Source organism: Leuciscus leuciscus (assembly GCF_965113295.1).
Source record: "Leuciscus leuciscus genome assembly, chromosome: 1".
NCBI classification, from domain to species: Eukaryota; Metazoa; Chordata; class Actinopteri; order Cypriniformes; family Leuciscidae; genus Leuciscus; species Leuciscus leuciscus.
The window spans coordinates 71,100,964-71,124,387 of NC_138725.1; the positions used below are offsets into that span (position 1 = coordinate 71,100,964).

The 23,424-nt window shown below is 38.3% G+C and overlaps 1 protein-coding gene across 5 annotated transcripts in view; it reads right to left on the reverse strand.

Annotated features, from left to right (window-relative positions):
* The window catches only part of LOC309511526 (uncharacterized protein), a 40,161-nt gene extending 17,003 nt beyond the window's left edge, over positions 1–23,158 (reverse strand). The window contains exons 1-3 of one of the 5 annotated variants that reach the window (XM_082186788.1): positions 22,678–23,158; positions 17,368–17,517; positions 2,167–2,617 (exon numbers count right to left, since the gene is read on the reverse strand). In XM_082186788.1, the coding sequence (XP_082042914.1) occupies positions 2,167–2,617; positions 17,368–17,517; positions 22,678–22,992 (916 nt within the window). In that variant the 5' untranslated portion in view covers positions 22,993–23,158. The remainder of the gene's footprint in view (positions 1–2,166; positions 2,618–17,367; positions 17,518–22,677) is intronic. The other 4 variants (XM_082186787.1, XM_082186791.1, XM_082186789.1 and 1 more) reach the window with 4 other exon arrangements.
* Positions 23,159–23,424: the final 266 nt, after the last annotated feature.

Consider the following 23,424-nt stretch of genomic DNA (forward strand, 5'->3'; position numbering starts at 1 on the left):
AACCTAAAAAAAAACTAAACCCCAAAACAAAATCAATCAAAACAAAACCCCAAAACTAACCTCAAACAAAACTAAACTAAACCCCCCAAACAAAATCAATCAAAACAAAACCCCAAAACTAACCTCAAACAAAACAAAACCCCAAAACAAAATCAATCAAAACAAAACCCCAAAACTAGCCTCAAACAAAACTAAACTAAACCCCCCAAACAAAATCAATCAAAACAAAACCCCAAAACTAACCTCAAACAAAACAAAACCCCAAAACAAAATCAACCAAAACCCCAAAACTAACCTCAAACAAAACTAAACCCCAAAACAAAATCAATCAAAACAAAACCCCAAAACTAACCTCAAACAAAACTAAACTAAACCCCCAAACAAAATCAATCAAAACAAAACCCCAAAACTAACCTCAAACAAAACTAAACTAAACCCCCAAACAAAATCAATCAAAACAAAACCCCAAAACTAGCCTCAAACAAAACTAAACTAAACCCCCCAAACAAAATCAATCAAAACAAAACCCCAAAACTAACCTCAAACAAAACAAAACCCCAAAACAAAATCAACCAAAACCCCAAAACTAACCTCAAACAAAACTAAACCCCAAAACTAACCTCAAACAAAACTAAACTAAACCCCCAAACAAAATCAATCAAAACAAAACCCCAAAACTAGCCTCAAACAAAACTAAACTAAACCCCCCAAACAAAATCAATCAAAACAAAACCCCAAAACTAACCTCAAACAAAACAAAACCCCAAAACAAAATCAACCAAAACCCCAAAACTAACCTCAAACAAAACTAAACCCCAAAACAAAATCAATCAAAACAAAACCCCAAAACTAACCTCAAACAAAATAAATCTAAACCCCAAAACAAAATCAATCAAAACAAAACCCCAAAACTAACCTCAAACAAAACTAAACTAAACCCCCAAACAAAATCAATCAAAACAAAACCCAAAACTAACCTCAAACAAAACTAAACCCCCCAAACAAAATCAATCAAAACAAAACCCAAAACTAACCTCAAACAAAACTAAACTAAACCCCCAAACAAAATCAAACAAAACAAAACCCAAAACTAACCTCAAACAAAACTAAACCCCCCAAACAAAATCAATCAAAACAAAACCCCAAAACTAACCTCAAACAAAACAAAACCCCAAAACAAAATCAATCAAAACAAAACCCCAAAACTAACCTCAAACAAAACAAAACTAAACCCCAAAACAAAATCAATCAAATCAAAACCCCAAAACTAACCTCAAACAAAACAAAACAAAACTAAACCCCGAAACAAAATCAATCAAAACAAAACCACAAAACTAACCTCAAACTAAATAAATCTAAACCCCAAAACAAAATCAATCAAAACAAAACCCCAAAACTAACCTCAAACAAAATAAATCTAAACCCCAAAACAAAATCAATCAAAACAAAACCCCAAAACTAGCCTCAAACAAAATAAATCTAAACCCCAAAACAAAAATCAAAAACAACAAAACCCCAAAACAAAACAAATCAAAACATACATTATTGAAGGTGTTCTTGTTTCTGTGTAATAAGACATGCAAGTAATATTAATAAGGATTCTGGTTTGGTATACTGTAAGGTTAGTTGCAGGTAATTGTGCATAATTTACTGATATATCGCTAGCAAGTTCATGTAACATGTTACAAGGACACTGTAGAATCAAGTGTTACCCAGCATACCTTACAGGGTTTCCTGTTCTTGCAATATGGTGGGATTGTTAAAAAACATTATTTGTATCTAAAAAAGAAGCAAAAACGAACACAAATTTGATATAGATTAAGGGTGAACGCTGCCATCCGAACCCCAATGCGCATCAAACAAGCAGACCGAGACTGCGGAAAAGGCTCGACTGATATATGAATGCAACACGGACCAAAGCCATCTAAACGAAAACAACAACAAGAGGTGATGTAATAAGATGTGACCGCATTCAGCCCAGAGCACAGCATTGTTTTGTCCCGTGGCAAAATATAAAAGCAGTTTAATTTGTTTTGTGTCTTTAGGTTTGGTGTTAAAAATGACACATTGAGCGAACCAGGACTAAATGCATAATTTTCTTTTTTGAACAAAAGCTCCAAGAGAAACAAAGTGTGAACACAACCTAAGAGTGCTGATGCATCATACCATTATTCTCTAGGACCTCTGGAAGGGATTCGGCCGCTGGCGAGCTCTCGGGGACGGGCACAGATGCTGCTTCAGGGGCGGGTGCGGATGGTGGCTCTGGGACGGGCGCTGGTTCAGGGGTTGGCACAGAAACAGGTTTTGAGCTGAGCGGTTTTTCTGGGGCAGGCACTGATATTGGTTCAGGGGTGGGTTCAGATGCTGGTTCAGGGACGGGCACCTCTGGGACAGGTTCAGGCACTGGTTCTGGGACAGACTCCTTTACTGGCTCTTCTACTGGTGCAGCCACTGGTTCGGGGACAGACTCCTTTACTGGCTCTTCTACTGGTGCAGCCACTGGTTCTGGTGACTTGATGGGAACCTGCTCAGGCACTGGCTCTTGCACTGGGACGGGCTCTTCCACAGGTGCGGATTCTACGACTGCTTTGGATACAGGCTCAGGCTCTGGAGCTGCCTGTAGAAATCAGAGGTAGAGCAGTAGCATTATAGTCATTTTATGTCATTTATATGCATCAGTGTCAAACACAGCTGATAATACAGTAAATTTAAGGTATTAGGGCAGCACGATTAATCAAAATTAAACCGGACACGATTTTGCAAAGGCTGTGATTTTTTTATGAGCAGTTTGTCAGTGAAGCACGGCTCTGTGATCAGTATAAATGCTGCTCCTAAAAGCCAGAGGGCGCTCTCACGCAGACACGCCAAATATGCCCTCAGCAGAAGTACGATAACGCACGTTTATCTGAGTTATTCAGGCCTTCTTGGGTATTTTCATGAAAATAAAGTATATTTATACTTCAATGCTAATCGAGACAGCCTTTACCACTGTATAGAATACTATGAAATAATATGTTGTATGCCTTATTCTGTGTAAGAAGGATCCTCAACTGTCGTTATGAAGTGAGTTTGGAGTAAAAACATGTTATTAAAAGTTGTCTTTTGTTGGACAAGAGGTTTGGAAAGTCATGTTTGAAAGTCATTATATTTATATAGGCCTATATATGAAGAGTTCAGATGCAAAAGCCTCTAAGTGCCATCTGAAATTTTCTTCTAAAATTATCATCTTTATCAAGCTCGTATATTTAAGTTCAGTAATTTCACTTAAATGGGAATGAAAATTACCTATTAATTGTCATTTAAGTAAATTTACTGACCTTAAATATATGAGCTTGATAAAAATGATCATTCTAGAAGAAAATTTCAGATGGCACTTAGAGGCTTTTGCATCTGAACTCTTCATATATACCCTCGACCAAACAAACCACATAACTAAACCACAAACAAACCCCCCAAAAAGACAAAAAAAGAAAGACAAACAAAATTAAATATTATAATATAACTAAACCCCCAAACAAAAGGAATAAAAAAAAACTAAAAGCAAAACACCAAACAGAACGAATCAAAACAAAAACAAAAAACAAAAGCACCCCCCCCCCAAAAAAAAGAACCCCAAAGATAGCCAAACCACAAAACATAACTAAACCACAAACAAAACTAAACCTCCAAACAAAATAAACAAAACCCCTAAATAAAGTAAAACAACCCCCCCCCCCCCCCCCCCTCCAAAAAAACTAAACCCAAACATAACTAAACCCAAAACAAAACGAATATTAAAAAAAGAAAAAAGAAAGCCAAACAAACACCAAAACCCATGAAACCAAAACTTTACTCTGAGTTTATGTAGAAAAAAAAAGGGTCGTTTATAGTGTGGAACATTTAAAAAGCTCAGGATTAGCTTGTCTTCTACTTCATGTTAGCAGAAAGAATAATATATTTTTTATTAATAATATATTTTTATAAACATCCCATCCATACATTGGGTACAGAATACATCACAACTTTGAAGCCACTGAATTCAAACCTTGATCTCTCTGTATCCAACCGAGCTGAGGGGAATAGAGTATCTGTGTGACAGCTGTCATCTGCAGTCGCTCCAGCCTCAACATGCACCTGCTGTCCATGACAAGGGGACAAAGCTTGTCCAAACACACAGCACTGCTTCTGCAGGCCATGAATGCTCTTAACCCAACCACTTACATGCACATTAACCCAGCAAGAAACAGCTGTGCAAGCCTTCCAACTACCAAGTGACTTATTGACCATTCACAGGAGTTGGAGATTTGAGTGCAGAAAGAATGGAGTGATTTTATATGCAATACAACTGAGCTCTGGAAATATTAGTTTATTTATCCTTTCAGTAGCCAGACCGATTTTGTGTATTTTCTGCACTTTTCAGGTTTAATCATAATACATGTTGCTGAAATGTGGCTGAAAGCATAATCAAAGCATACATTTTTAGTCAGTGAACATTCAAGGCTGCTAAAATTCTTAAGTGTGGACATACAGCATGTCACAGAACACAATGGCGTCGCTAGTTTTTCTGGGGCAACTAGCATTTCATTTGGCCCCCTTGGTAGAAAACGCAGAATCGCACACTTTACTCAGTCCCACTTTTCTCCCAACTGGCAACGCCGAGGCACACACCTACTATTGTTAATCAAACTTACTAAGGATTTGAAACCCATACTAATACTACCATACTCGGTAACATGGCCTTAATCGTACCGGCAGCACCATTTTACACCATGACCATACAAGAGCAAAGTGGATACTGGATTGAATTGGAGTCTGTAGGGATTAAGGTTATCCAGAGAGGTTAAATTTAGGATTAACTGTAGATTTGTGCCATTATATGATTAGGTGATTCAGAATGTCAACAACAAGCTGGTGAAAGGGAATGACAAGAAAGAATGAAAGTAATACTAACAGAGCTGCATTTCCTAAAGAAAAAAAATTTGTAGCGTTTCCCCCATTCAAAACTTGCATTCCTGATGTTTAGTTTTTTTGGGGGGTGGTTGCCTAGGCCTTGCTGTAAATTTGCTGAGGCATTCTGAATTATGCAATGCTCTTGGGTTGCAATGCTGTTGCTAGGGTGCTCTGAGTGGTTGCAAGGGCATTGCTATGCAATTGCAAAAATATTCTGAGTTGTCATTAGTGTTGCTATTCAGTTGCTAGGGTATTCTGAGTGATTGTCAGTGTGTTGCTATGCATTATGTTATTCTGAGTGGTCGATAGAGCTCCTGCGCAGTTGCTAGGCTGTTCTGAGTGGTTTCCAGGGTGTTGCTATGCATTTACTATGGTATTCTGAGGTGTTAGTGTTTCCATGCAGTTGCTATGATTTTCTGAATGGTTGCCATGCTAAGGTATTCTGCAGATGCAAGGGTGAAATGAGTGTTCAGTTGCCAAGTCTCTGGTATTATGGCCAACAGATATGGCTCTGGTCCCTCCTCCTATTCATGTCTGAGGAATTGTTTTTGTGCATTTTATTGTCCACCAAATGAAAATAATGAATGGCTAAACATGACAAGACAGCTGTTACCAGAATAGCAACTCTATTCCCTCCCTGAAACCAAACTGTATTGCGTTAGAATTTTGGCATCCGCTGAACACCAGATGGTGCATTCCATCTTGCACAAACTCATTTCTGGTGTGAGAGGGTAAACCCTCAAGCTGAAATGGTGGTCTTCTAGTTTTCTACCAGATTCCAGAGCAGAGAAATTAGTCAAATGCACCGAGCACAGCAGAGTCAAATCCAAAAGGCCAGTCAAATTCACAGATTTTTAACCCGCTTTGTATTGCTACAATGTCGGTAGTATATGTAAATGAACAGTGTTTACTCTTTCTCTGTGTTACCTGGACAGAGACATTTATGTTTATTCAACAAAAGGGAAGACAACAACCCCCTTTCTCTGTTTTCTCTAGTCAGGTTTCTTCAATTTCAAAAGATTTTTTGCATTTTTACCACATAGACAGCCAAGTTTTATTAAAAACCCATTTTGTGCTGGCTTGTATCAACCCATGTTTGGGTCAAATATGGACAAACCCAACCATTGGTTTAAATTAACCTAAATTCTAATGATAAAAATGTTTTTTTGCATTATTTACTTTCCCAAATGTCAATGAAAACACAAAATAGGGACAAACCCAACCGTTGGTTTAAATTAACCTAGAATTTAGGTTAATTAAAACCAATGGTTGGGTTTGTCCATATTTGACCAAAACATGAGTTGAAACACAGCATTTTTAATGAGAGTGTGATCAAATATGTGAATTACACCTTTTAAAACACATTTTAGTGTGTGTTTTTTTTTTTTAATGGTGGGATCCTAAAGCAATTATCCACGAGAAGCTAATAAATTCGACAAATTAAGTTCGTTAGACTAACAGTGGACTGTTTATGGTTGACAAGCAACGTAGGAACTTGGCACACTGAAAGGAACATTCCAGGTTCAAGCTAAGCTGTAGCGTCAGCATTAAAGACATGCTGTTGATTACCACAGAAATCAAGCTTCAACAAACAATGCTTAAAGTCTATGGATAAACACTGCAATACACAGTTTTCGCAAAATTATGCTCGTTTTGTTTTTTTATAGAAATGATTGTATTTAAGAGCATAACAAATTCTGACACTAGAGATAACTGAGACTTCAGTTGATGTGAGGTTACACATTTTATTCCAACATATTTAGAGCCAGAAGAGTTCAGTTTACAATATATTATCAACATCTCACACTGTTTTTCTTTTCCTCCAACACCTAAATAAAGTCACCTAATGTCCCGCAGCACTCTGTCCCGAGACGTAAACACATGAAAGGCTGCAAGGGAATTAGGGCAGCTTCAGACGGATTCTTCCTCGCGGTGATGACTGCCAACAGTCCATTAGTCCTGATGCTCTTAGAAAAGCGTGAACCACCCGAGAGGATGTCAGACGGCCAAGGATGTCATCTTAGGCTTAACTGTCATCTCAGATCCTCTGGAAAGTTTAGATGTTGCCACAAACCTCCTGTATGGAGGTCAGGGTGAGAATACATGTTTGAGAGATCAACAATACAAACATATCCTGAGGTTTTATAGAAGCCTTTATGCGTTTTTTTTTGTTTGTTTTTTACTTGTCCCTGGAGTCACTTATCTATTAAATACAGAGGTAAACTCTCAAAATATATGAAATGCATATTTCCGACTGAATTGTGAATAAATTGTGCCTAATTAGATTTGAGAGCTATAGTGATGGGCAAGATTGTCAGGATATTCTTTTTAAAAAAAATCCACTTTAAATGTCAGTTATTCGTGTAAAGATGATCTTCACTTCCTTATTTCCATATTGCCAGCAAGCAAATAATCCTTAGGCAGTGTGCCAAAGGATCTCGAATAAGCTCTCATTGTATTTCTCATTTATGGAAAGCATTTGCACTAAATGATTTCTCCACAAAACCTTCAGCCCTGCTTTGAATTCTTACAAAAAGGTCATTGTTTCACAAGGCCCATAGTCATCATGTACAGTCAGTGTCTGCCTACTAGCATACTGTACTGCATTGCACCATTGTTTAGTTAAGGGACATCACCACTTGTGGCTGAAAGGGCAAGACAGGGGCTGCATCCGAAATCACATACTTCCCAACTATGTAGTAGGCGAAAAACAGTGTGTTACAAAAGTAGTATGTCTGAATTCAAAGTACTCAAAAAAAGAGACAAAAAGTTCCCGGATGATCTACTTCTTCCGGCGAGATTCTGAAGTGTGTATTCGAGTGACTCTTTACTGTCCCATGAGGCCACGGGAGAGGATTTGTGAAAGGCAGAAAAGCGCTGGTAGGTCACATGATAATGACAACATGGTGAATGTAGTACGTCCAGATTTCATTCATACTAAACAGGACATACTTTATAGTGGTCATGGAGTAATTACTTATTCAAAATGAGTACCTACTCAAGAGAGTGTGTGATTTCGGACGTAGCCTGGAACTGTAGATGTGTTCAGAAAAACCTAGTGAGCTTCCTTATAAGCTTCTGCGTCTGGGCCAAAACACGTTGTGCTTGAACACACGTTCTAGTCGCCCGTTGGCTAGTTTGTTCTGTGCCTGCATGACAACTCGCCATACCAGCAGGTGGCAGTAGTTTGTGTTCGCCATTCAAAAAGAGAATCTGAAACTAGGACTGCCGATAAATAAACTATAAACAAAGCAGCGCTTACTTGGTTCGCTAAGCTGAACAGCCAATCAAGAGCGATCTCTCTCACCAATGGCTCCAGCACCAATTCAACATGCTCTATCGGAAAAGCCGCTGACATGCGACTCATATGATATTGAGTCCACAAGTAATGGTGCGTTCAGTGTTGGGAAAGTTCACTTTCTACATGAACTAGTTCAAAGTTCAGTTCACAAATTTTAAAATGAACTAGTTCAGTTCATAGTTCAAACTTCAAAATTTTGAACTAAAGTTCACAGTTTCAAAAAATGAACTAGTTCAGTTCTTTTTTTCCATATGTTGCTGCGAGCTATTATTTTTCAAAATTATTGCCACAGCCCATATAAAACCACAGACAGCAATTATGTTATCAGTTTTAACACTGAAACTATGTGTCAGATTTCATCTTTATATCCAATTTTAAAATCCTTATCCAACCAGGGTTTACATAGCATTGAGGGTAGGGTTGCCAACTAAACAAATGCGGGACAATCGTGCATGGTTCTTTACAGGAAAATGAGGGACACTCAAAATATTTGTAGGCTATAGGCTAGGCCAACATAACACAGTAGGCCTATATGTCATTTCAGGTTCGTATGTGTTTAAAAGGTTTTCAGACAACACATTTGTTTTGATTAAAGTCATATTACACACAAACCATAGTTCAAAATAATAGTATTTCAATCTGAAATAGAAAGCTTTTGTAATTATACACTACTTTTAAAGAAATTAAAGAAATGAATAGCCTACTTTTATTCAGCAAGTACATTTATAATGTTACGTTTTTTATTTATTTCGGATAAATTTACTTTGAACCTTTTATTCATTTATTTCATTATTCATTATTCATCATTCATCATTTTTTTTATTATTAATAATAATCAGAAATGTTTATTGGCCAGCAAATCACATCAGTATATTATTCCCTCAGGACGATTTCATGCTTTCTTGCGTGGCTGGATGTATGTTGGACTCACAATAATCACGTTGTTTGAATTCGTCAAAACTGATTTGCGGAAATCAAAACCCAGTCGGACAGTGAAAGGGATTTGCCGGCCCTGTAGCGCGAGTCCGGATCGAAGCGACCAGACAGCGGAGGATTCTGTGCGCAAATCAAACAATGATTTGTCCCAAAATAATCATTAATTCTCAATTTAGAGTTTGTTATTCGTATGGTCTGGTGCGCGTGAGTGTGGACTGTGATTGGATGATGACCGGTGTCGTGATCAAGTGTTGCTGTTGTATCAGATTCAGTCATACATCAGTGGTTAGATCAGCGTCAATAAACGGGACAACGGAGGTTCCGAACGGAACGGGACAAATACATTTCTATAGAAATCTTGCACCATTATGAACGAAGTTAAACTGAGAGAGCGTGCCGTTCACAGCCTCCAGAATGAACGAGTTCACAGTAACGTTCATCAGGCAGTAATAGAGTACGTTCAGTTCACGTTCGCCCAAAATATGAACGAGTTCATGAACTATCGTTCAATGAACGCGTTCAGGCACAACACTGGGTGCGTTCCATTTACCAAGGAAGTCGGATGTCAGAACTGGGAATGACATCACACCCGAGTTGACCTGCTGTTAAAGTAAACGGGTCGAAAAACCAAGATGTACGCATCCAGACAAACTTTTTTTGTGCTTGCTCTTTGAAAATACAAACACACAAAAAAGGGGTTATCAGTGCACAGATAATGCCGAAGTATCTTGTCCACAAATAGAGGTTGGATATTGTGTGCACCACGGAGTTTACTGAGACACAGACAAACAGAAGTGCTGGTAAACAATATATTACTACTGTTTGACTGCAGTTGATGCGCCGGGCAGCCATATTGGATTCTGAAGACGGGGTTGTCCGAGTTTCCCAGTTGCATCTCTGACTTAAGGGGGCGTTTCAGTTAAAAGTTCCTACTGGGAAATCAGAATTTCCAACTTCAGAGTACAAATGGAACAAACCATAACATATGTGGGATGCTCTATGTAGGAAGCAACTCCACATGCCAGACAAACAGCAATTTTCATGTCTCTTAGCATGTTGCTAAGCTAACGGTGTGATGCTGTAATAAGAAAAATGCAACGCACAGAAATGTTTGGTGAAATTGTCCATTTTAAATATTTACTATTACAATGTATCTATTAGTGATGGGTTTGTTTTGATTCAGTGTTCAGCTCATATCAAACTGGCCAAGTCACATGATTTCAGCAAGCTTCGTAACCATACAGTTTTGAACCTTGGTTTAGTTTGAATTTACATTTACGCATATAGCAGAAGCTTTTAACCAAAGTGAAAAAAAAGAAAGAAAAGAGGAACAAAAAGCAATACGTCAGAGTGCCAACAATATTTGTAAAATTCAATGCAAGGTTTATTAGACAACTAGATTGGGAATTCCGAATGGTTCGCTGCTAGAGGGAGTTGATCTGGTGAAACAGTGTCTAACATATGGTTTTAACTGGGTCTGTTTTATAATGTAATTCAGTTTTAATACATTTTAATAACCATGCATGTATAATACAATGGCAGTGACAATAAATTATTTCTATTTGGCCTAATCAGCCAAGTCCTGCCTTAAGAACACATACAAGTAGGCAAAACAGAAACGATATACTTCATATTTATTGCCATTTAATGATTTGCAAATAACATTTAATAGATAACACTTTCATAAAAAGCCTTTATGATTGGTTTGTCTGTCTTTATTTGCATTTACACCGCTTTGGCCAGTCAGTGGTGTTTTCAGCACTTTGAAACACTGAATCATTTTGCGAAGCAGTTGGTTCAATTGAGGAGTTTGTTTTCTTACAGCTAATTTTGCATAATGCTTCCTCTCAGTTGGAAGGCTAGATGGAAACTTAGTATCATATTTCATAAGAATATTAAATGTGAATAGAGCCAAATATAACAAATCAACTACAGACTGTACAAATCATATGACACTGCACAATTATGACAAAATAAAGGGTTTAAGTGGGTGTGCTGATTATTTTCTTGTTCTGAATTCAAGACAAAATCCATATTTCAAAGACACTAAAAGTAATTATGAAATTACATATAAAACGTAAATTGCATTTAATGTTCCTCTATGCTTTTTTCCCCCTGATATTACCTTTCATGAAATGTGTAGTACAGCTGTATGTGAATGTAAATGGTCTGCAAAGTTTCAAAGATCAAAGTGCAGATAAAGTAACTCAATGTCTTCAAAAAGAAAGAAGCGATTCTGAACTGCCTGAAATGAGTCGTCAGTAATTCCAGTCTTTCGGTTTAAACCTATGTAGGTTTGTAACAAATTTGCATTCTGCCAGCCTATGGTCTTCATTGGGTGCTCACGAAGAACATCTACTTTGACTCTCAAACACTATAGTTGTTGCTCAGACTGGAAGAGTTTGGTTTTGTTTTGTCGACATGTCGAGAAGACGCGTTTTTTTTGCGCTGCAACCGCAAATCCAATTTGCATGCACTTCCAAAGGATGGGGAGTCAAGCTCAAATTGATATGATAAAAATGACGCCATCTGTGCTATTCGTATCACTGTGTATTAAGTGCGGAGGAAGAGCTGAAATATATATATGTTAATGGGTTTTTCGTTTACGACACTCGCTGTAACAGAGCAATCATAACAGACTGGACAATCTGACCAATCAGCGAAGAGTAGACCAATCACAACAGACTGGACCATCTGACAAATCACAACAGACTGGGTCATCTGACCAATCAGAGCAGAGTAGACAAATCACAACAGACTGGGTCATCTGACCAATCAGAGCAGAGTAGACCAATCACAACAGACTGGGTCATCTGACCAACCAGAGCAGAGTAGACTAATTACAACAGATTGGGCCATCTGACCAATCACAACAGACTGGGTCATCTGACCAATCAGAGCAGAGTAGACCGATCACAACAGATTGGGCCATCTGACCAATCAGAGCAGAGTCGGCTCTCAGAAAGGAGGGTTTTAGAGAGACAATGGCCCTGTCCCAAATGGCACACTTCATGTGCACTTTCGGTCTTGTAGACTTACAATGGCTGCGGCGTGCGCGTGTCCGTTAAGTCCGTGAGACCACAGTGTGTCCCATTTGTCATTTTTAGATCTCAGAAGGGTGCTCGCGAGCGCCTCCATGTGGCCGATTTGCGCCCTTGATGCGCACTTGTGCAGAGCCCGCGCTGATGTGGACTCCGCAGCAGACTTCTTCCCGACAATCAAAGCGGCATTACGTCACGAAAGTGTGGACTCAGAGGAAGACCGCGAGTGCTTAGGGTTCCATTTGGGACAGGGCAAATCATGTGCCAAACCATTTCAGACATGGTGAGAAAAGAGCTGATACTGCAATGTACTGTATATTAGGAGAAAACTGAAAAAATTGCTTTTTTTTATCTTTGATGCATGCAAACCTATTGTAGGAGACTCCAAAACAAAATTAGGAACCTGTAAAATAGCACGATAAATATCATGGCCAAAAAAAAAAAAAAAACATAATTGAGGACCTAAAACCATTAACATCCTATACAACCGTGGACAGTCTTATGACACCACATCAATATCAGCAAACCTCATACCTGGAGGAAATAAATCATGACAATGTTTGTATAGATCACCGAAAGAAGAAGTTAATGGTAACAAGCTGAAATTCCAAACCAGCAAAGTCAGAGAAAAGTTTGACCAATCAGCAGGCAGAATCACAGATTCCTCAGCCGACTGCTGTTAGGAGACTGACTGGCCTGGAGACAGAAACAACGTGTTGAGGAATGTTCTTAAGCGCTCGCCCTGTTTCAGATGCTTGTGGTCTGCAAATTCAACACTGACGTCTTCAGTTTTAAATAAACCCTTCAGTTCAGCCAGTCATTCACACTTTAGACATGTTATGCGTCCAGAAATCCCTCAAAACTAACAGCAATAAGCTTCGAGTTGAAGGACAATTGTTCGCTGACTACATCCGCTGTTGAGTCCTTGTTGGCGGCTCCTCAGAGCTGATTGGTACAGCTTTCCTCTTTGAGGTTTTCCCTCTGAATACACAATGCCATGTAAGGAAGGTAAAACACTCTGAAAAAAGGAAACTTGAGGAGCTGGGAGTTGGAATTGTGGGAGAAAGGGCCAGAACAAGAACTGGGCAGAAAGCAATTAATCAGCCCCTGAGGCACGTGGCATTTAGGTCACTTTGGATACAAAGTAATTGTTAATTTTGGATAAATTATTACTTTGTATTTCCTTTAACTGGTCCAGATGCTTAAAAAAAGCTTAAAAACATCTGATTATGAGATGCGTTTATGCAAATATAGCAGATATACAGTGTATACAGTCACAAAGATTCACACGCTTATGATTAATCTACACAACTCTGTTCAATTCACATTAGGAGCCAATTCCTTGCTCACTAAACCTTAAGTAGATCTACAAGGCTCGGTTGCAAAGAATGGTGAAATCTGAGCCCTTCTTTCCAGATGCTAACTCATGTCTTCAGGGAGAGAGGGAGGTCGGAAAGTGCCAAAGAAGGAACTATGCCACATCAGCATGTCTAAAGGTCATGGAGCCAAAGGTCATGAGGGGCCTCAGGGGTTACTGAGTTTAAAGTCAACGTGAAATGACATTCTCAATCTTCCAAGGCAAATGTCTTGAAAAATGTCCAAGAGAAACATATCAATGAGAAACAAAGAAGCGCAGACTTTTGACTATTAACAAAGTCTGGTAAAATTTGCAGTTTATTCTGATTTAGACCGGAAGACACCGTCTGGCCGACATTAAACGTCATTAAACACAGTTTGGCATGAGTACATCTTAAATGGATGATATATATATATATACATATATGATATAAAATATGGCGCCCTTTGTGAAAAAGTAGTACATTATTTATAGAAATGTAGAGGCAGGGCAAGTCCTGTTGGAGTCGATCCATCTTCCAGCGCTCTTCTAAAGTCACACATCTATCAGAGAACTGCCTCATGGGTAACAAGCAGCACAAGAGTTGATTTATTCTCTAGAAACCAATCAACACGTCAGTCTCAATCTCGTCCCGGGAGATCTGCGTTCCTGCAGACTTCGGTTTCACCTCTAAACAAGCACACCTGAGCCAGCTAATCAAGGCCTCAATCCCGATGTGCATAATATGAAGGATGTTAAAGATTAGTTCATCCCATGACAAAGGTGCTCATCCCTATCAAAGAACATACTTCACATCAAGTATGCAAACCGGGTCCCAGTCAAGCTCTTAGGGTTCATTCAGAAAATTATGGCCTGGTGTGTTTGATCAGAGATGAAAATAAAACTCGGCAGGAGGAACCAGGTTATGTAAATATGCTTTACAGCCTCAATAAAGGAGTAATACATTATCCAAGCTTCTGCATGGAAGACATCCACTGATAAACGCACCAAATGCAATGACTGTTGAAGTATCCACACTATTTGTTGTGTTTTCTGTTCAATCATTCACTGTGACTGCATCACCATTACCTGCATTTATTTCCCCAATACTGGTTTACTATAGCCACATTCACACAGAAACAGAATATGATCGTCAGTTCTGCATTTATATGGTTACGTTCACACGCAGTTCAGTCATTGCTAACACTTATTTCAATGGTCCACTTTAGACATACAACTAACTCGAAGTAACTTTGCAACTACATGCCAACAAGCTGTCATTAGAGTATTAGTAGACTGTCTGCTTAATATCTGCTAACACTTTATTTTGATACAGACATTACTTTGATGAACAGACATTCTCGTAAGCTTGGCGAACAGTTTTAGAGAAGTTTCCCCATTCAAAAAGAAAGGAGCTGCACTTGCATGACCGAGAGGCGTTTCAAAGATGGCCGCCGAGTGAAATGACTTGTTTTAAAGGGACTTTGTTAATATCTGCGAAGACTTTATTTTGATGCTCCGCAACAGACATTCTACTGACTTTAAGTAACTTTACAACTACATGTCAACTTAATTCTACTAACCCGAACCCTAAAATTCTACTACAGTCTACTGATAGGCTACTCTAATGAGAGTTAGTTGACATGTATTTGCAGTTTCTTACAGTTAGCAGAATGTCTAATGTGGACCATCAAAATAAAGTGTAACCCAGTTTTTTTTACGCGAGTTACAACCGCATTCTATAACTGGAATAATCAAGGAACAAGACTTTTCAGTTTCATGGTCGTCGCCATCTTTGATATTAATCTGGTCACTTTTGCTATTGCTTCTGGTAAGAGAGTATATGCTTGACTCCCGTAAGTATCCGAAACGCTACTGTCAGCTGCTGTGTGAACGGGACATTGAGACTCACACCAAATGCGGTTGTCAATCCCCAAAACTAATCCTATTTGGCATCTCCATTTCAGATAAACCCGAATGAACAGTAATTGTTTGCTTGTAAACAAACATCACCATGTTGTTTTTGGCGGCTGGTTCTTGGTTCTCTCCAGAATGATCTGCAATGCAGACCAGATTGAATGTAGTTACTGGTTAGTCTAAAGTCTGGCTACGGCACACTAGACAAAATCTGGCTTGGCTCTCCCTTTAATGGTATCACTCTCATGGTTTTTTAGCCAGACTGTAGAGGAGGCAGAAAAAGCAGTGTTGCATAACGCTGTGTAATGGATCCCAGAGGGTCTCCTGCCGTACTGAATGGACAGGATTGGATCAGTGGGTGTGACAACACTTCTAATGTTTCTCATGTGTGGAACTTCACAGCACTACTGGCATGCTAAGACTGCCTTTATTAAGCAACATTATACGAATATTTACATATATGAAGCACTTCTGTTTTATTTGTTATGAATCTTGTCTTTTGCACTCACAATGATCCAAATAAAAAGAGCAAAAAAAAAGTACCTTGAGCAGAACCAGAGAGAAAAAAAAGCATGTTCTTGGTTTCATCAAATGCTGTTTTTGTAGTGAAGAAGAGTAATTTGAGTCTGAGAAACGGTATTTGGTTATAGCACAATGACGTATGTCAAAAGATCAATAGGGATCATGACCCCTTTAATACATGTGTTACTGGTCTTCGGAGTACATTATTTCAAAAGAAGTTTGTAATCATTCACCAAAATGAAATCATATCTGATAGAAAAAAGTGGGCTTAAAGGGAAAGTTCACTCTAAAATGAGAATTAGGTCATCATTTACTCACCCTGGTGTTGTTGTAATGCCGTATGCCCCTTTTTTTTTTAATGGAACACGAAAGGAGAGTAAAAAGATAAATGTCCCGCTCACACTCGTCCATTTAATGGCAGTGAGTAGCAACCAGCATTAAGCTTTTTTTTTTTTTTTTTAAAGACGCAAAAGTATCACAGAATGATCCCATGTACTCTACCACTCAAAAGTTTTGAATCGGTAAGATTTTTAATGTTTTAAAAGTAGTCTCTTCTGCTCACCAAGGCTGCATTTATTTGATAAAAAAAAAAAAGAAAAAAATAATAATATTGTTAAATTATGACAATTTAAAATAACTGTTTTCTATTTTAATACATTTAAACATTTTCATTTATTCCTCTGATTGCAAAGCTGAATTTTCAGCATCATTACTCCAGTCTTCAGTGTCACATGATCCTTCAGAAATCATTCTAATATGTGGATTTGATGCTCAAATTCCCAACATTCATTATTATTATCAATGTTGAAAACAGTTCTTTGACGAATTCTTCAAATTCAATTCTTTGATTAATAGAAAGTTCAAAAGTATTTATTTGAAATAGAATATTCTGTAACATTATAAATGTCTTTACTGTCATTTACTGCATCAAATCATCATATTAGAATGATTTCTGAAGACTGTAATGATGCTGAAAATTCAGCTTTGATCACAGGAATAAATTACACTTTACTAAGTATTCACATAGAAAACAACTTAAATTGTAATAATTATTTCACATTATTATTATTATTATTATTTTAAATCAAATAAATGCAGCCTTGGTGAGCAGAAGAAACTTATTTTAAAACATAAAAAATCTCACCGATCCAAAACTTTTGACTGGTAGTGCATATTCCAAGTTTTCTGGGAGTATGGAAAAGAAACGTTATGTATTATTTAACGAAAATCCTGACCTTGGCCATTGGTTTTCTGTGCACAGCGCACGTTCATGAGACTCTATCAGCGCTGCAGTTCAATAAATGATGTTCCTTTAACTGATAAATAATGGATAGTAGAGCATCTACACTCATCTTGAAACAAGTCCATCATATCACACATCTTACCTGGACAGGTGTTTCTTGCACAGGGATAACCTCAGGTTCGACTGCAGGCTGTTCCTCTACAACACCAACTTCCTCAATTATAGGGGCGACAGCAGCGGACTCTTCATTTTTCGGCTCAACAGCTGCCTTCTCCTCTGCCTTAATCTCTGCCTGTTTGAGCAAAGAGACTGAAGCTCAGAAAACAGCAAACACACTGTTACCAGTGTGGTAACACATGAGTACCTAACTAACTTAAAGAGATAGTTCACCCAAAAATGAAAATTAGCATATACTCACCCTCAAGTCATCCTAGGTGTGTATGACATTCTCCTTTCAGTCGAATACAATCAGAGTTGTATTAAAATATGTCTTGGCTCTTCCAAGCTTTATAATGGCAGTGAATTGCGGTGTCTGTTTTGAAGTCCATAAAAGTGAATCTATCCATCATAAAAGTGCATCTATCCATCACAGAAGTGCATCTATCCTAGTGTTGTCAAAAATATCGATATTTCGATAAATATCGATACTGAAATATCTGAACGGTACCAATACTAATGTCCCGAAGTATCGATACTCCCATACTAGCCGAGCTGTCACTTTAACTTCTCTCCAAAGGCGCGTTGACAAACACCACACGTGACCGCACTCGTCTCATTCGCTCTGGTTAAATAGCAAAAGTGAAGTGAATGGAAAGATTGCGAGTGCGGCGCCCTCGCGACCGGCTTTGGTTGATAAAGAACACCGCGAGCGGGCATGTCGGAGAATAGCGCGGACACCCGCTACACACCGCGAGCGGGCATGTCGGAGAATAGCGCGGACACGCGCTTCACACTGCGAGCGGGCTGCGGGCACCCAAAAGATTGTTTGGCTATCAATATCCCTCACATCACTCATTTTTTTTAATTCTGAAAACAGGCTTAAGGAACAAGCTCCAGGGGGACCATTTAGCAACATGTACCTGTATGCTACTCACCATCAATGGGTCACCTCTTTCTGAATTCCCCAATAACTAACTGTGACTTCCCCTGTAACTTCTCATTTTAACTTTTCTGAAACATTAACCAAGATGGCCTAGTATTGTTGTTATAAGTGTGTTGTCTCGTTTTTCCACTGTAATTCTTAAAGTTAAAATAATCTGACTGAGGAATCTTAGAAGTAAATATTTTAACTGTGGTCAAATGTAAATGAAATTGTGCCTATTTAACTTTATTGAAAAAAATATGATTTAATTCTGCAATTTGCCTTCATTAGCGATTATCATCAATTTGATTACACAGATATAATTAAACTAAACTGAGCTAGACAATGACATCTCTGAATTCAATAATGAAATGCCTTTAACTGAAAATTTAATGTTTAATCTTATTATTATACATTACTGACACTCTATCCTCCAGTTTGATACTGTTAAGTGCTTTGACACAATCTTTATTGTTAAAAGCACTATATAAATAAAGGTGACTTGACTTCATGTCGATCCAGTGAGCATTGTTTTCGCGTGTGATGCACACACGTTTGTGTTTAAATCTATTCATCAAATAACGTTAATGTATTAACCAGAATTTATGACCGATAAACAATGCATTTGTTACAGTAGATTTTAATCTTTGATAACAGTAGGTAATAAAAATATAATGGCTCATATAGCTCTGGTCCAATGAAAAAATATTAACAGATAGAACTCAGGACATTTTTGTAAAATATACCTCATTGTCATGTTCTAGACTTGTTATATTCAGCTTTAAATAAAAAAAATACCCCCTTAATATTGTGGCAGTTTTTTTCTCCGTGGTATCGAAAATGGTATCGAATATCGATATTTTTCAAGGTATCGTATCGAAGTTAGAAATTCTAGTATCGTGACAACACTAATCTATCCATCATAAAAGTGCATCTATCCATCACAGAAGTGCATCTATCCATCACAGAAGTGCATCTATCCATGATAAAAGTGCATCTATCCATCACAGAAGTGCATCTATCCATCACAGAAGTGCATCTATCCATCACAAAAGAGCATCTATCCATCATAAAAGTGCATCTATCCATGATAAAAGTGCATCTATCCATCACAGAAGTGCATCTATCCATCATAAAAGTGCATCTATCCATCATAAAAGAGCATCTATCCATCATAAAAGTGCATCTATCCATGATAAAAGTGCATCTATCCATCATAAAAGTGCATCTATCCATCATAAAAGTGCATCTATCCATGATAAAAGTGCATCTATCCATGATAAAAGTGCATCTATCCATCACAGAAGTGCATCTATCCATCATAAAAGAGCATCTATCCATCATAAAAGTGCATCTATCCATCATAAAAGTGCATCTATCCATCATAAAAGAGCATCTATCCATCATAAAAGAGCATCTATCCATGATAAAAGTGCATCTATCCATCATAAAAGTGCATCTATCCATCACAGAAGTGCATCTATCCATCATAAAAGAGCATCTATCCATGATAAAAGTGCATCTATCCATCACAGAAGTGCATCTATCCATCACAGAAGTGCATCTATCCATCATAAAAGTGCATCTATCCATGATAAAAGTGCATCTATCCATCATAAAAGTGCATCTATCCATCATAAAAGTGCATCTATCCATCATAAAAGTGCATCTATCCATCATAAAAGAGCATCTATCCATGATAAAAGTGCATCTATCCATGATAAAAGTGCATCTATCCATCACAGAAGTGCATCTATCCATCACAGAAGTGCATCTATCCATCACAGAAGTGCATCTATCCATCATAAAAGAACATCTATCCATCATAAAAGTGCATCTATCCATCATAAAAGTGCATCTATCCATCATAAAAGAGCATCTATCCATCATAAAAGTGCATCTATCCATGATAAAAGTGCATCTATCCATCATAAAAGTGCATCTATCCATCATGGATAGATGCACTTTTATGGATTTCAAAACAGAAATAACCATTCACTTCCATTATAAAGCTTGGAAGAGCCAGGACATTTTTTTTAATATAACTCCGATTGTATTCGACTGAAAGAAGAATGTCATATACGACTAGGATGACTTGATGGTGAGTAAATCAGGGGGTAATTTTCAATTAATATTCAAAATGTCAAACGGGTTGGAAATGACATAACTAGGGAATCAAAAGAAGAAGAAGAAGAAGAAGAAGAAAATGGAACTGAAATCCAAACAAGAATTTTCTGATACAAGAATATTCCAATATGAATCAGATTTTGGTCATATTCCAGTTATGTCATGTAAATACATGAACCAGCCACAACCAGATTAAGTAAATAAAAATATTATGGTTTGCCTGTATGTCGTATAAACACCTTATTCATAATATCCATAAACATTCATTTATACATGCATGCAAAAGTTTTTTTTTTTAAATAAAGCCAATTGCCAGAATTTGGGCTTTAATCGGAAAAATGATCTCCATGTAAACATGGTTATTGTATAAAAACTAAGAATGTATTAGTAGTCCACCAAAGTGAGAAACGTCAACATTGCAAAACCGGTAGAAAATGTAATGAGTTTTGTCCGACTGGAGCTCTGAAGGTGATTTTAGCAGCTCTGTTCTCGAGACGGTCAGTTCCTCAAGAGTATTCTCTGAAGATCATGTGTGTGAAGATCACACACACCTGTGCTCAAGACTCCTTGAGCTCTCAACAGCAGTATGTGACACAACATACACTTTTAAATATAGTGGATATACATTTGAAGCCATATATAGAAGCCACGTCCAAAGCTCTGGTTACAGCTGTGGTGGCACATTCTAAGTCGAGACCGAGCGCGTGCTCAGATGAAACCCTCCTGAACTCTACAATGTCCACTAGTGAGATGTTTAAAAGAGGCGGATCTCAAGAAACATTCTGTACTGTCGGCCAGGACCTTAACCACCATAGACACTGAGGTGGTTAAATAAAAATACCCAAACAAAGAGATGTGCATCAGGTGTGCTTTTTATGTTTTTAATTAATTTATGATGCCACTGCAAAATGTTATCGTTACATATTATATTGTTGTATTATAAGACCATCATATTCGCACCATAACAGCAATATCAAAATGACTGAGATGGCCAATCAAATCAAAGAAGGCGGGGCTTAACGTTCACAGAAGACGTGTGCAAATTTTGGATGGGTGGATGGAGGGATGGGTGAATGGACGGATGGATGGATGGACGGATGGGTGGGTGAATAGATGGGTGGGTGAATAGATGAATGGGTGGGTGAATAGATGGGTGAATAGATGGATGGATGGGTGGTCGAATAGATGGGTGGATGGATGGATGGATGGATGGATGGATGGATGGATGGATGGATGGACGGATGGGTGGGTGAATAGATGGATGGATGGGTGAATAGATAGATGGATGGATGGATGGGTGGATGGATGGATGGATGGATGGATGGATGGGTGGATGGGTGGGTGGATGGATGGATGGATGGATGAGTGAATAGATGGATGGGTGGATGGATGGGTGAATAGATAGATGGATGGATGGGTGGATGGATGGATGGATGGATGGATGGGTGGGTGGATGGATGGGTGGGTGGATGGATGAGTGAATAGATGGATGGGTGGATGAGTGAATAGATGGATGGATGAGTGAATAGATGGATGTATGGCTGGGTGAATAGATGGATGGGTGAATGGGTGGATGGATGGATGGATGGATGGATGGATGGCAGTTGCTGCAGATTTGTTGGCTGCACTTCCATGATGCAAATCTCCCATTCCACCATATAAGTGCTGTATATTACGTAATATTCTAAAATACACCATTAAAGACGTTCCAATGTTGTTCTAAGAACGTTTCTCTAAACATCACGAGCAAAATGTTCCATGAGAGTTTTGCTAGCGTTCCCATTAAGTTACAAAAACGTTATTTCTGAATGTTCACAGAAAAGTTTTTCATAGTTTTTTCGTGGTTATGCAAACGTTAAGGGAACATTCCAATTGGTAATTTTGCAAACATTATGGGAATGTTACTCTTCAATGTTCTCTGTACGTAAAACAAACGTAACATTTAAAAACCGTTAGGTAGACTAAAGACACGAACAATGTTTTTGTGCTAACTTTTTGAGAACATTATTAAAGACCAGATCTGAACGAATGTTTCTTATTAACGGAGAAAACTTTGAGAGAACCTTGCCACAACGTTAGCTAAAGTTCATTTCAAATATTTATAAAGTTGTAAGAACGTTTAACGTTCTGTTAGCTGATAAGACGGCGTGTCATTTACTCGAGGCCAAAGACTGCAGACTACATAAACTTACATAAACTAAAGAAATAAAATACAGCGCAAAAGAATCCCAGCGCGCATCTCACCTGTACAGGTGTTTGTTGCACCGCGATGACTTCAGCTTCTACAACAGGAGCGACTGGAACGAGCTCTTCCCTTTTCTTTTCAATAACCACCTCCTCTTGTACGGGGGAAGGAGCAGGAGCCGGAGCAGGAGCCGGGGAAGGTCGCTCTTCTCTGGGCTGCTGATACGCAGTGACCCGCTCTGATCTCTCCTCGTGTTGTTTCTGTTTCTGATCTTTTTTTTGCGCTGGTTTCTTCGCCAGGAACGTCGATGCAAGTATAATGGCAATAATCGTAAAGAAAAGTGCGGACAAAATAACAGGTACGTCTATATTCATGATTGCCTGCGGTTGATGATGTTGTTGTTGTTATTACGGTGAACCTGTAAGTTTGAGCGGTTTATTGTGGCATGTAAAGCGGACGGATTAGTGAGCGCCTCAGCTCGTCCCGTTACCAGCTCGTCTGAGCGAGAGATCTCATGAAGCCCATGTGCGAGAGACGCTTTCCAGAAGGGCCGTGTCTTAAAACCTAGTCAGCTCCCTACATAGACAGCAGTCTGGGGCGTGATAGCCTGTATGAAGACGCTCAAAACAAATGAAATTAAATGCATTATGGAGCAGCTTTTTAGAAAATCCATAACATTTCAACATTTTTTTTTTTTTTTATTATAATACAGCCTAATAGTGCTAATAAAAATAATTGAACATCAACCTGATATTATATACAAGCGCGGCTAAAGGTCTGGCTGATGCCCATAAATGCTAGTTAGG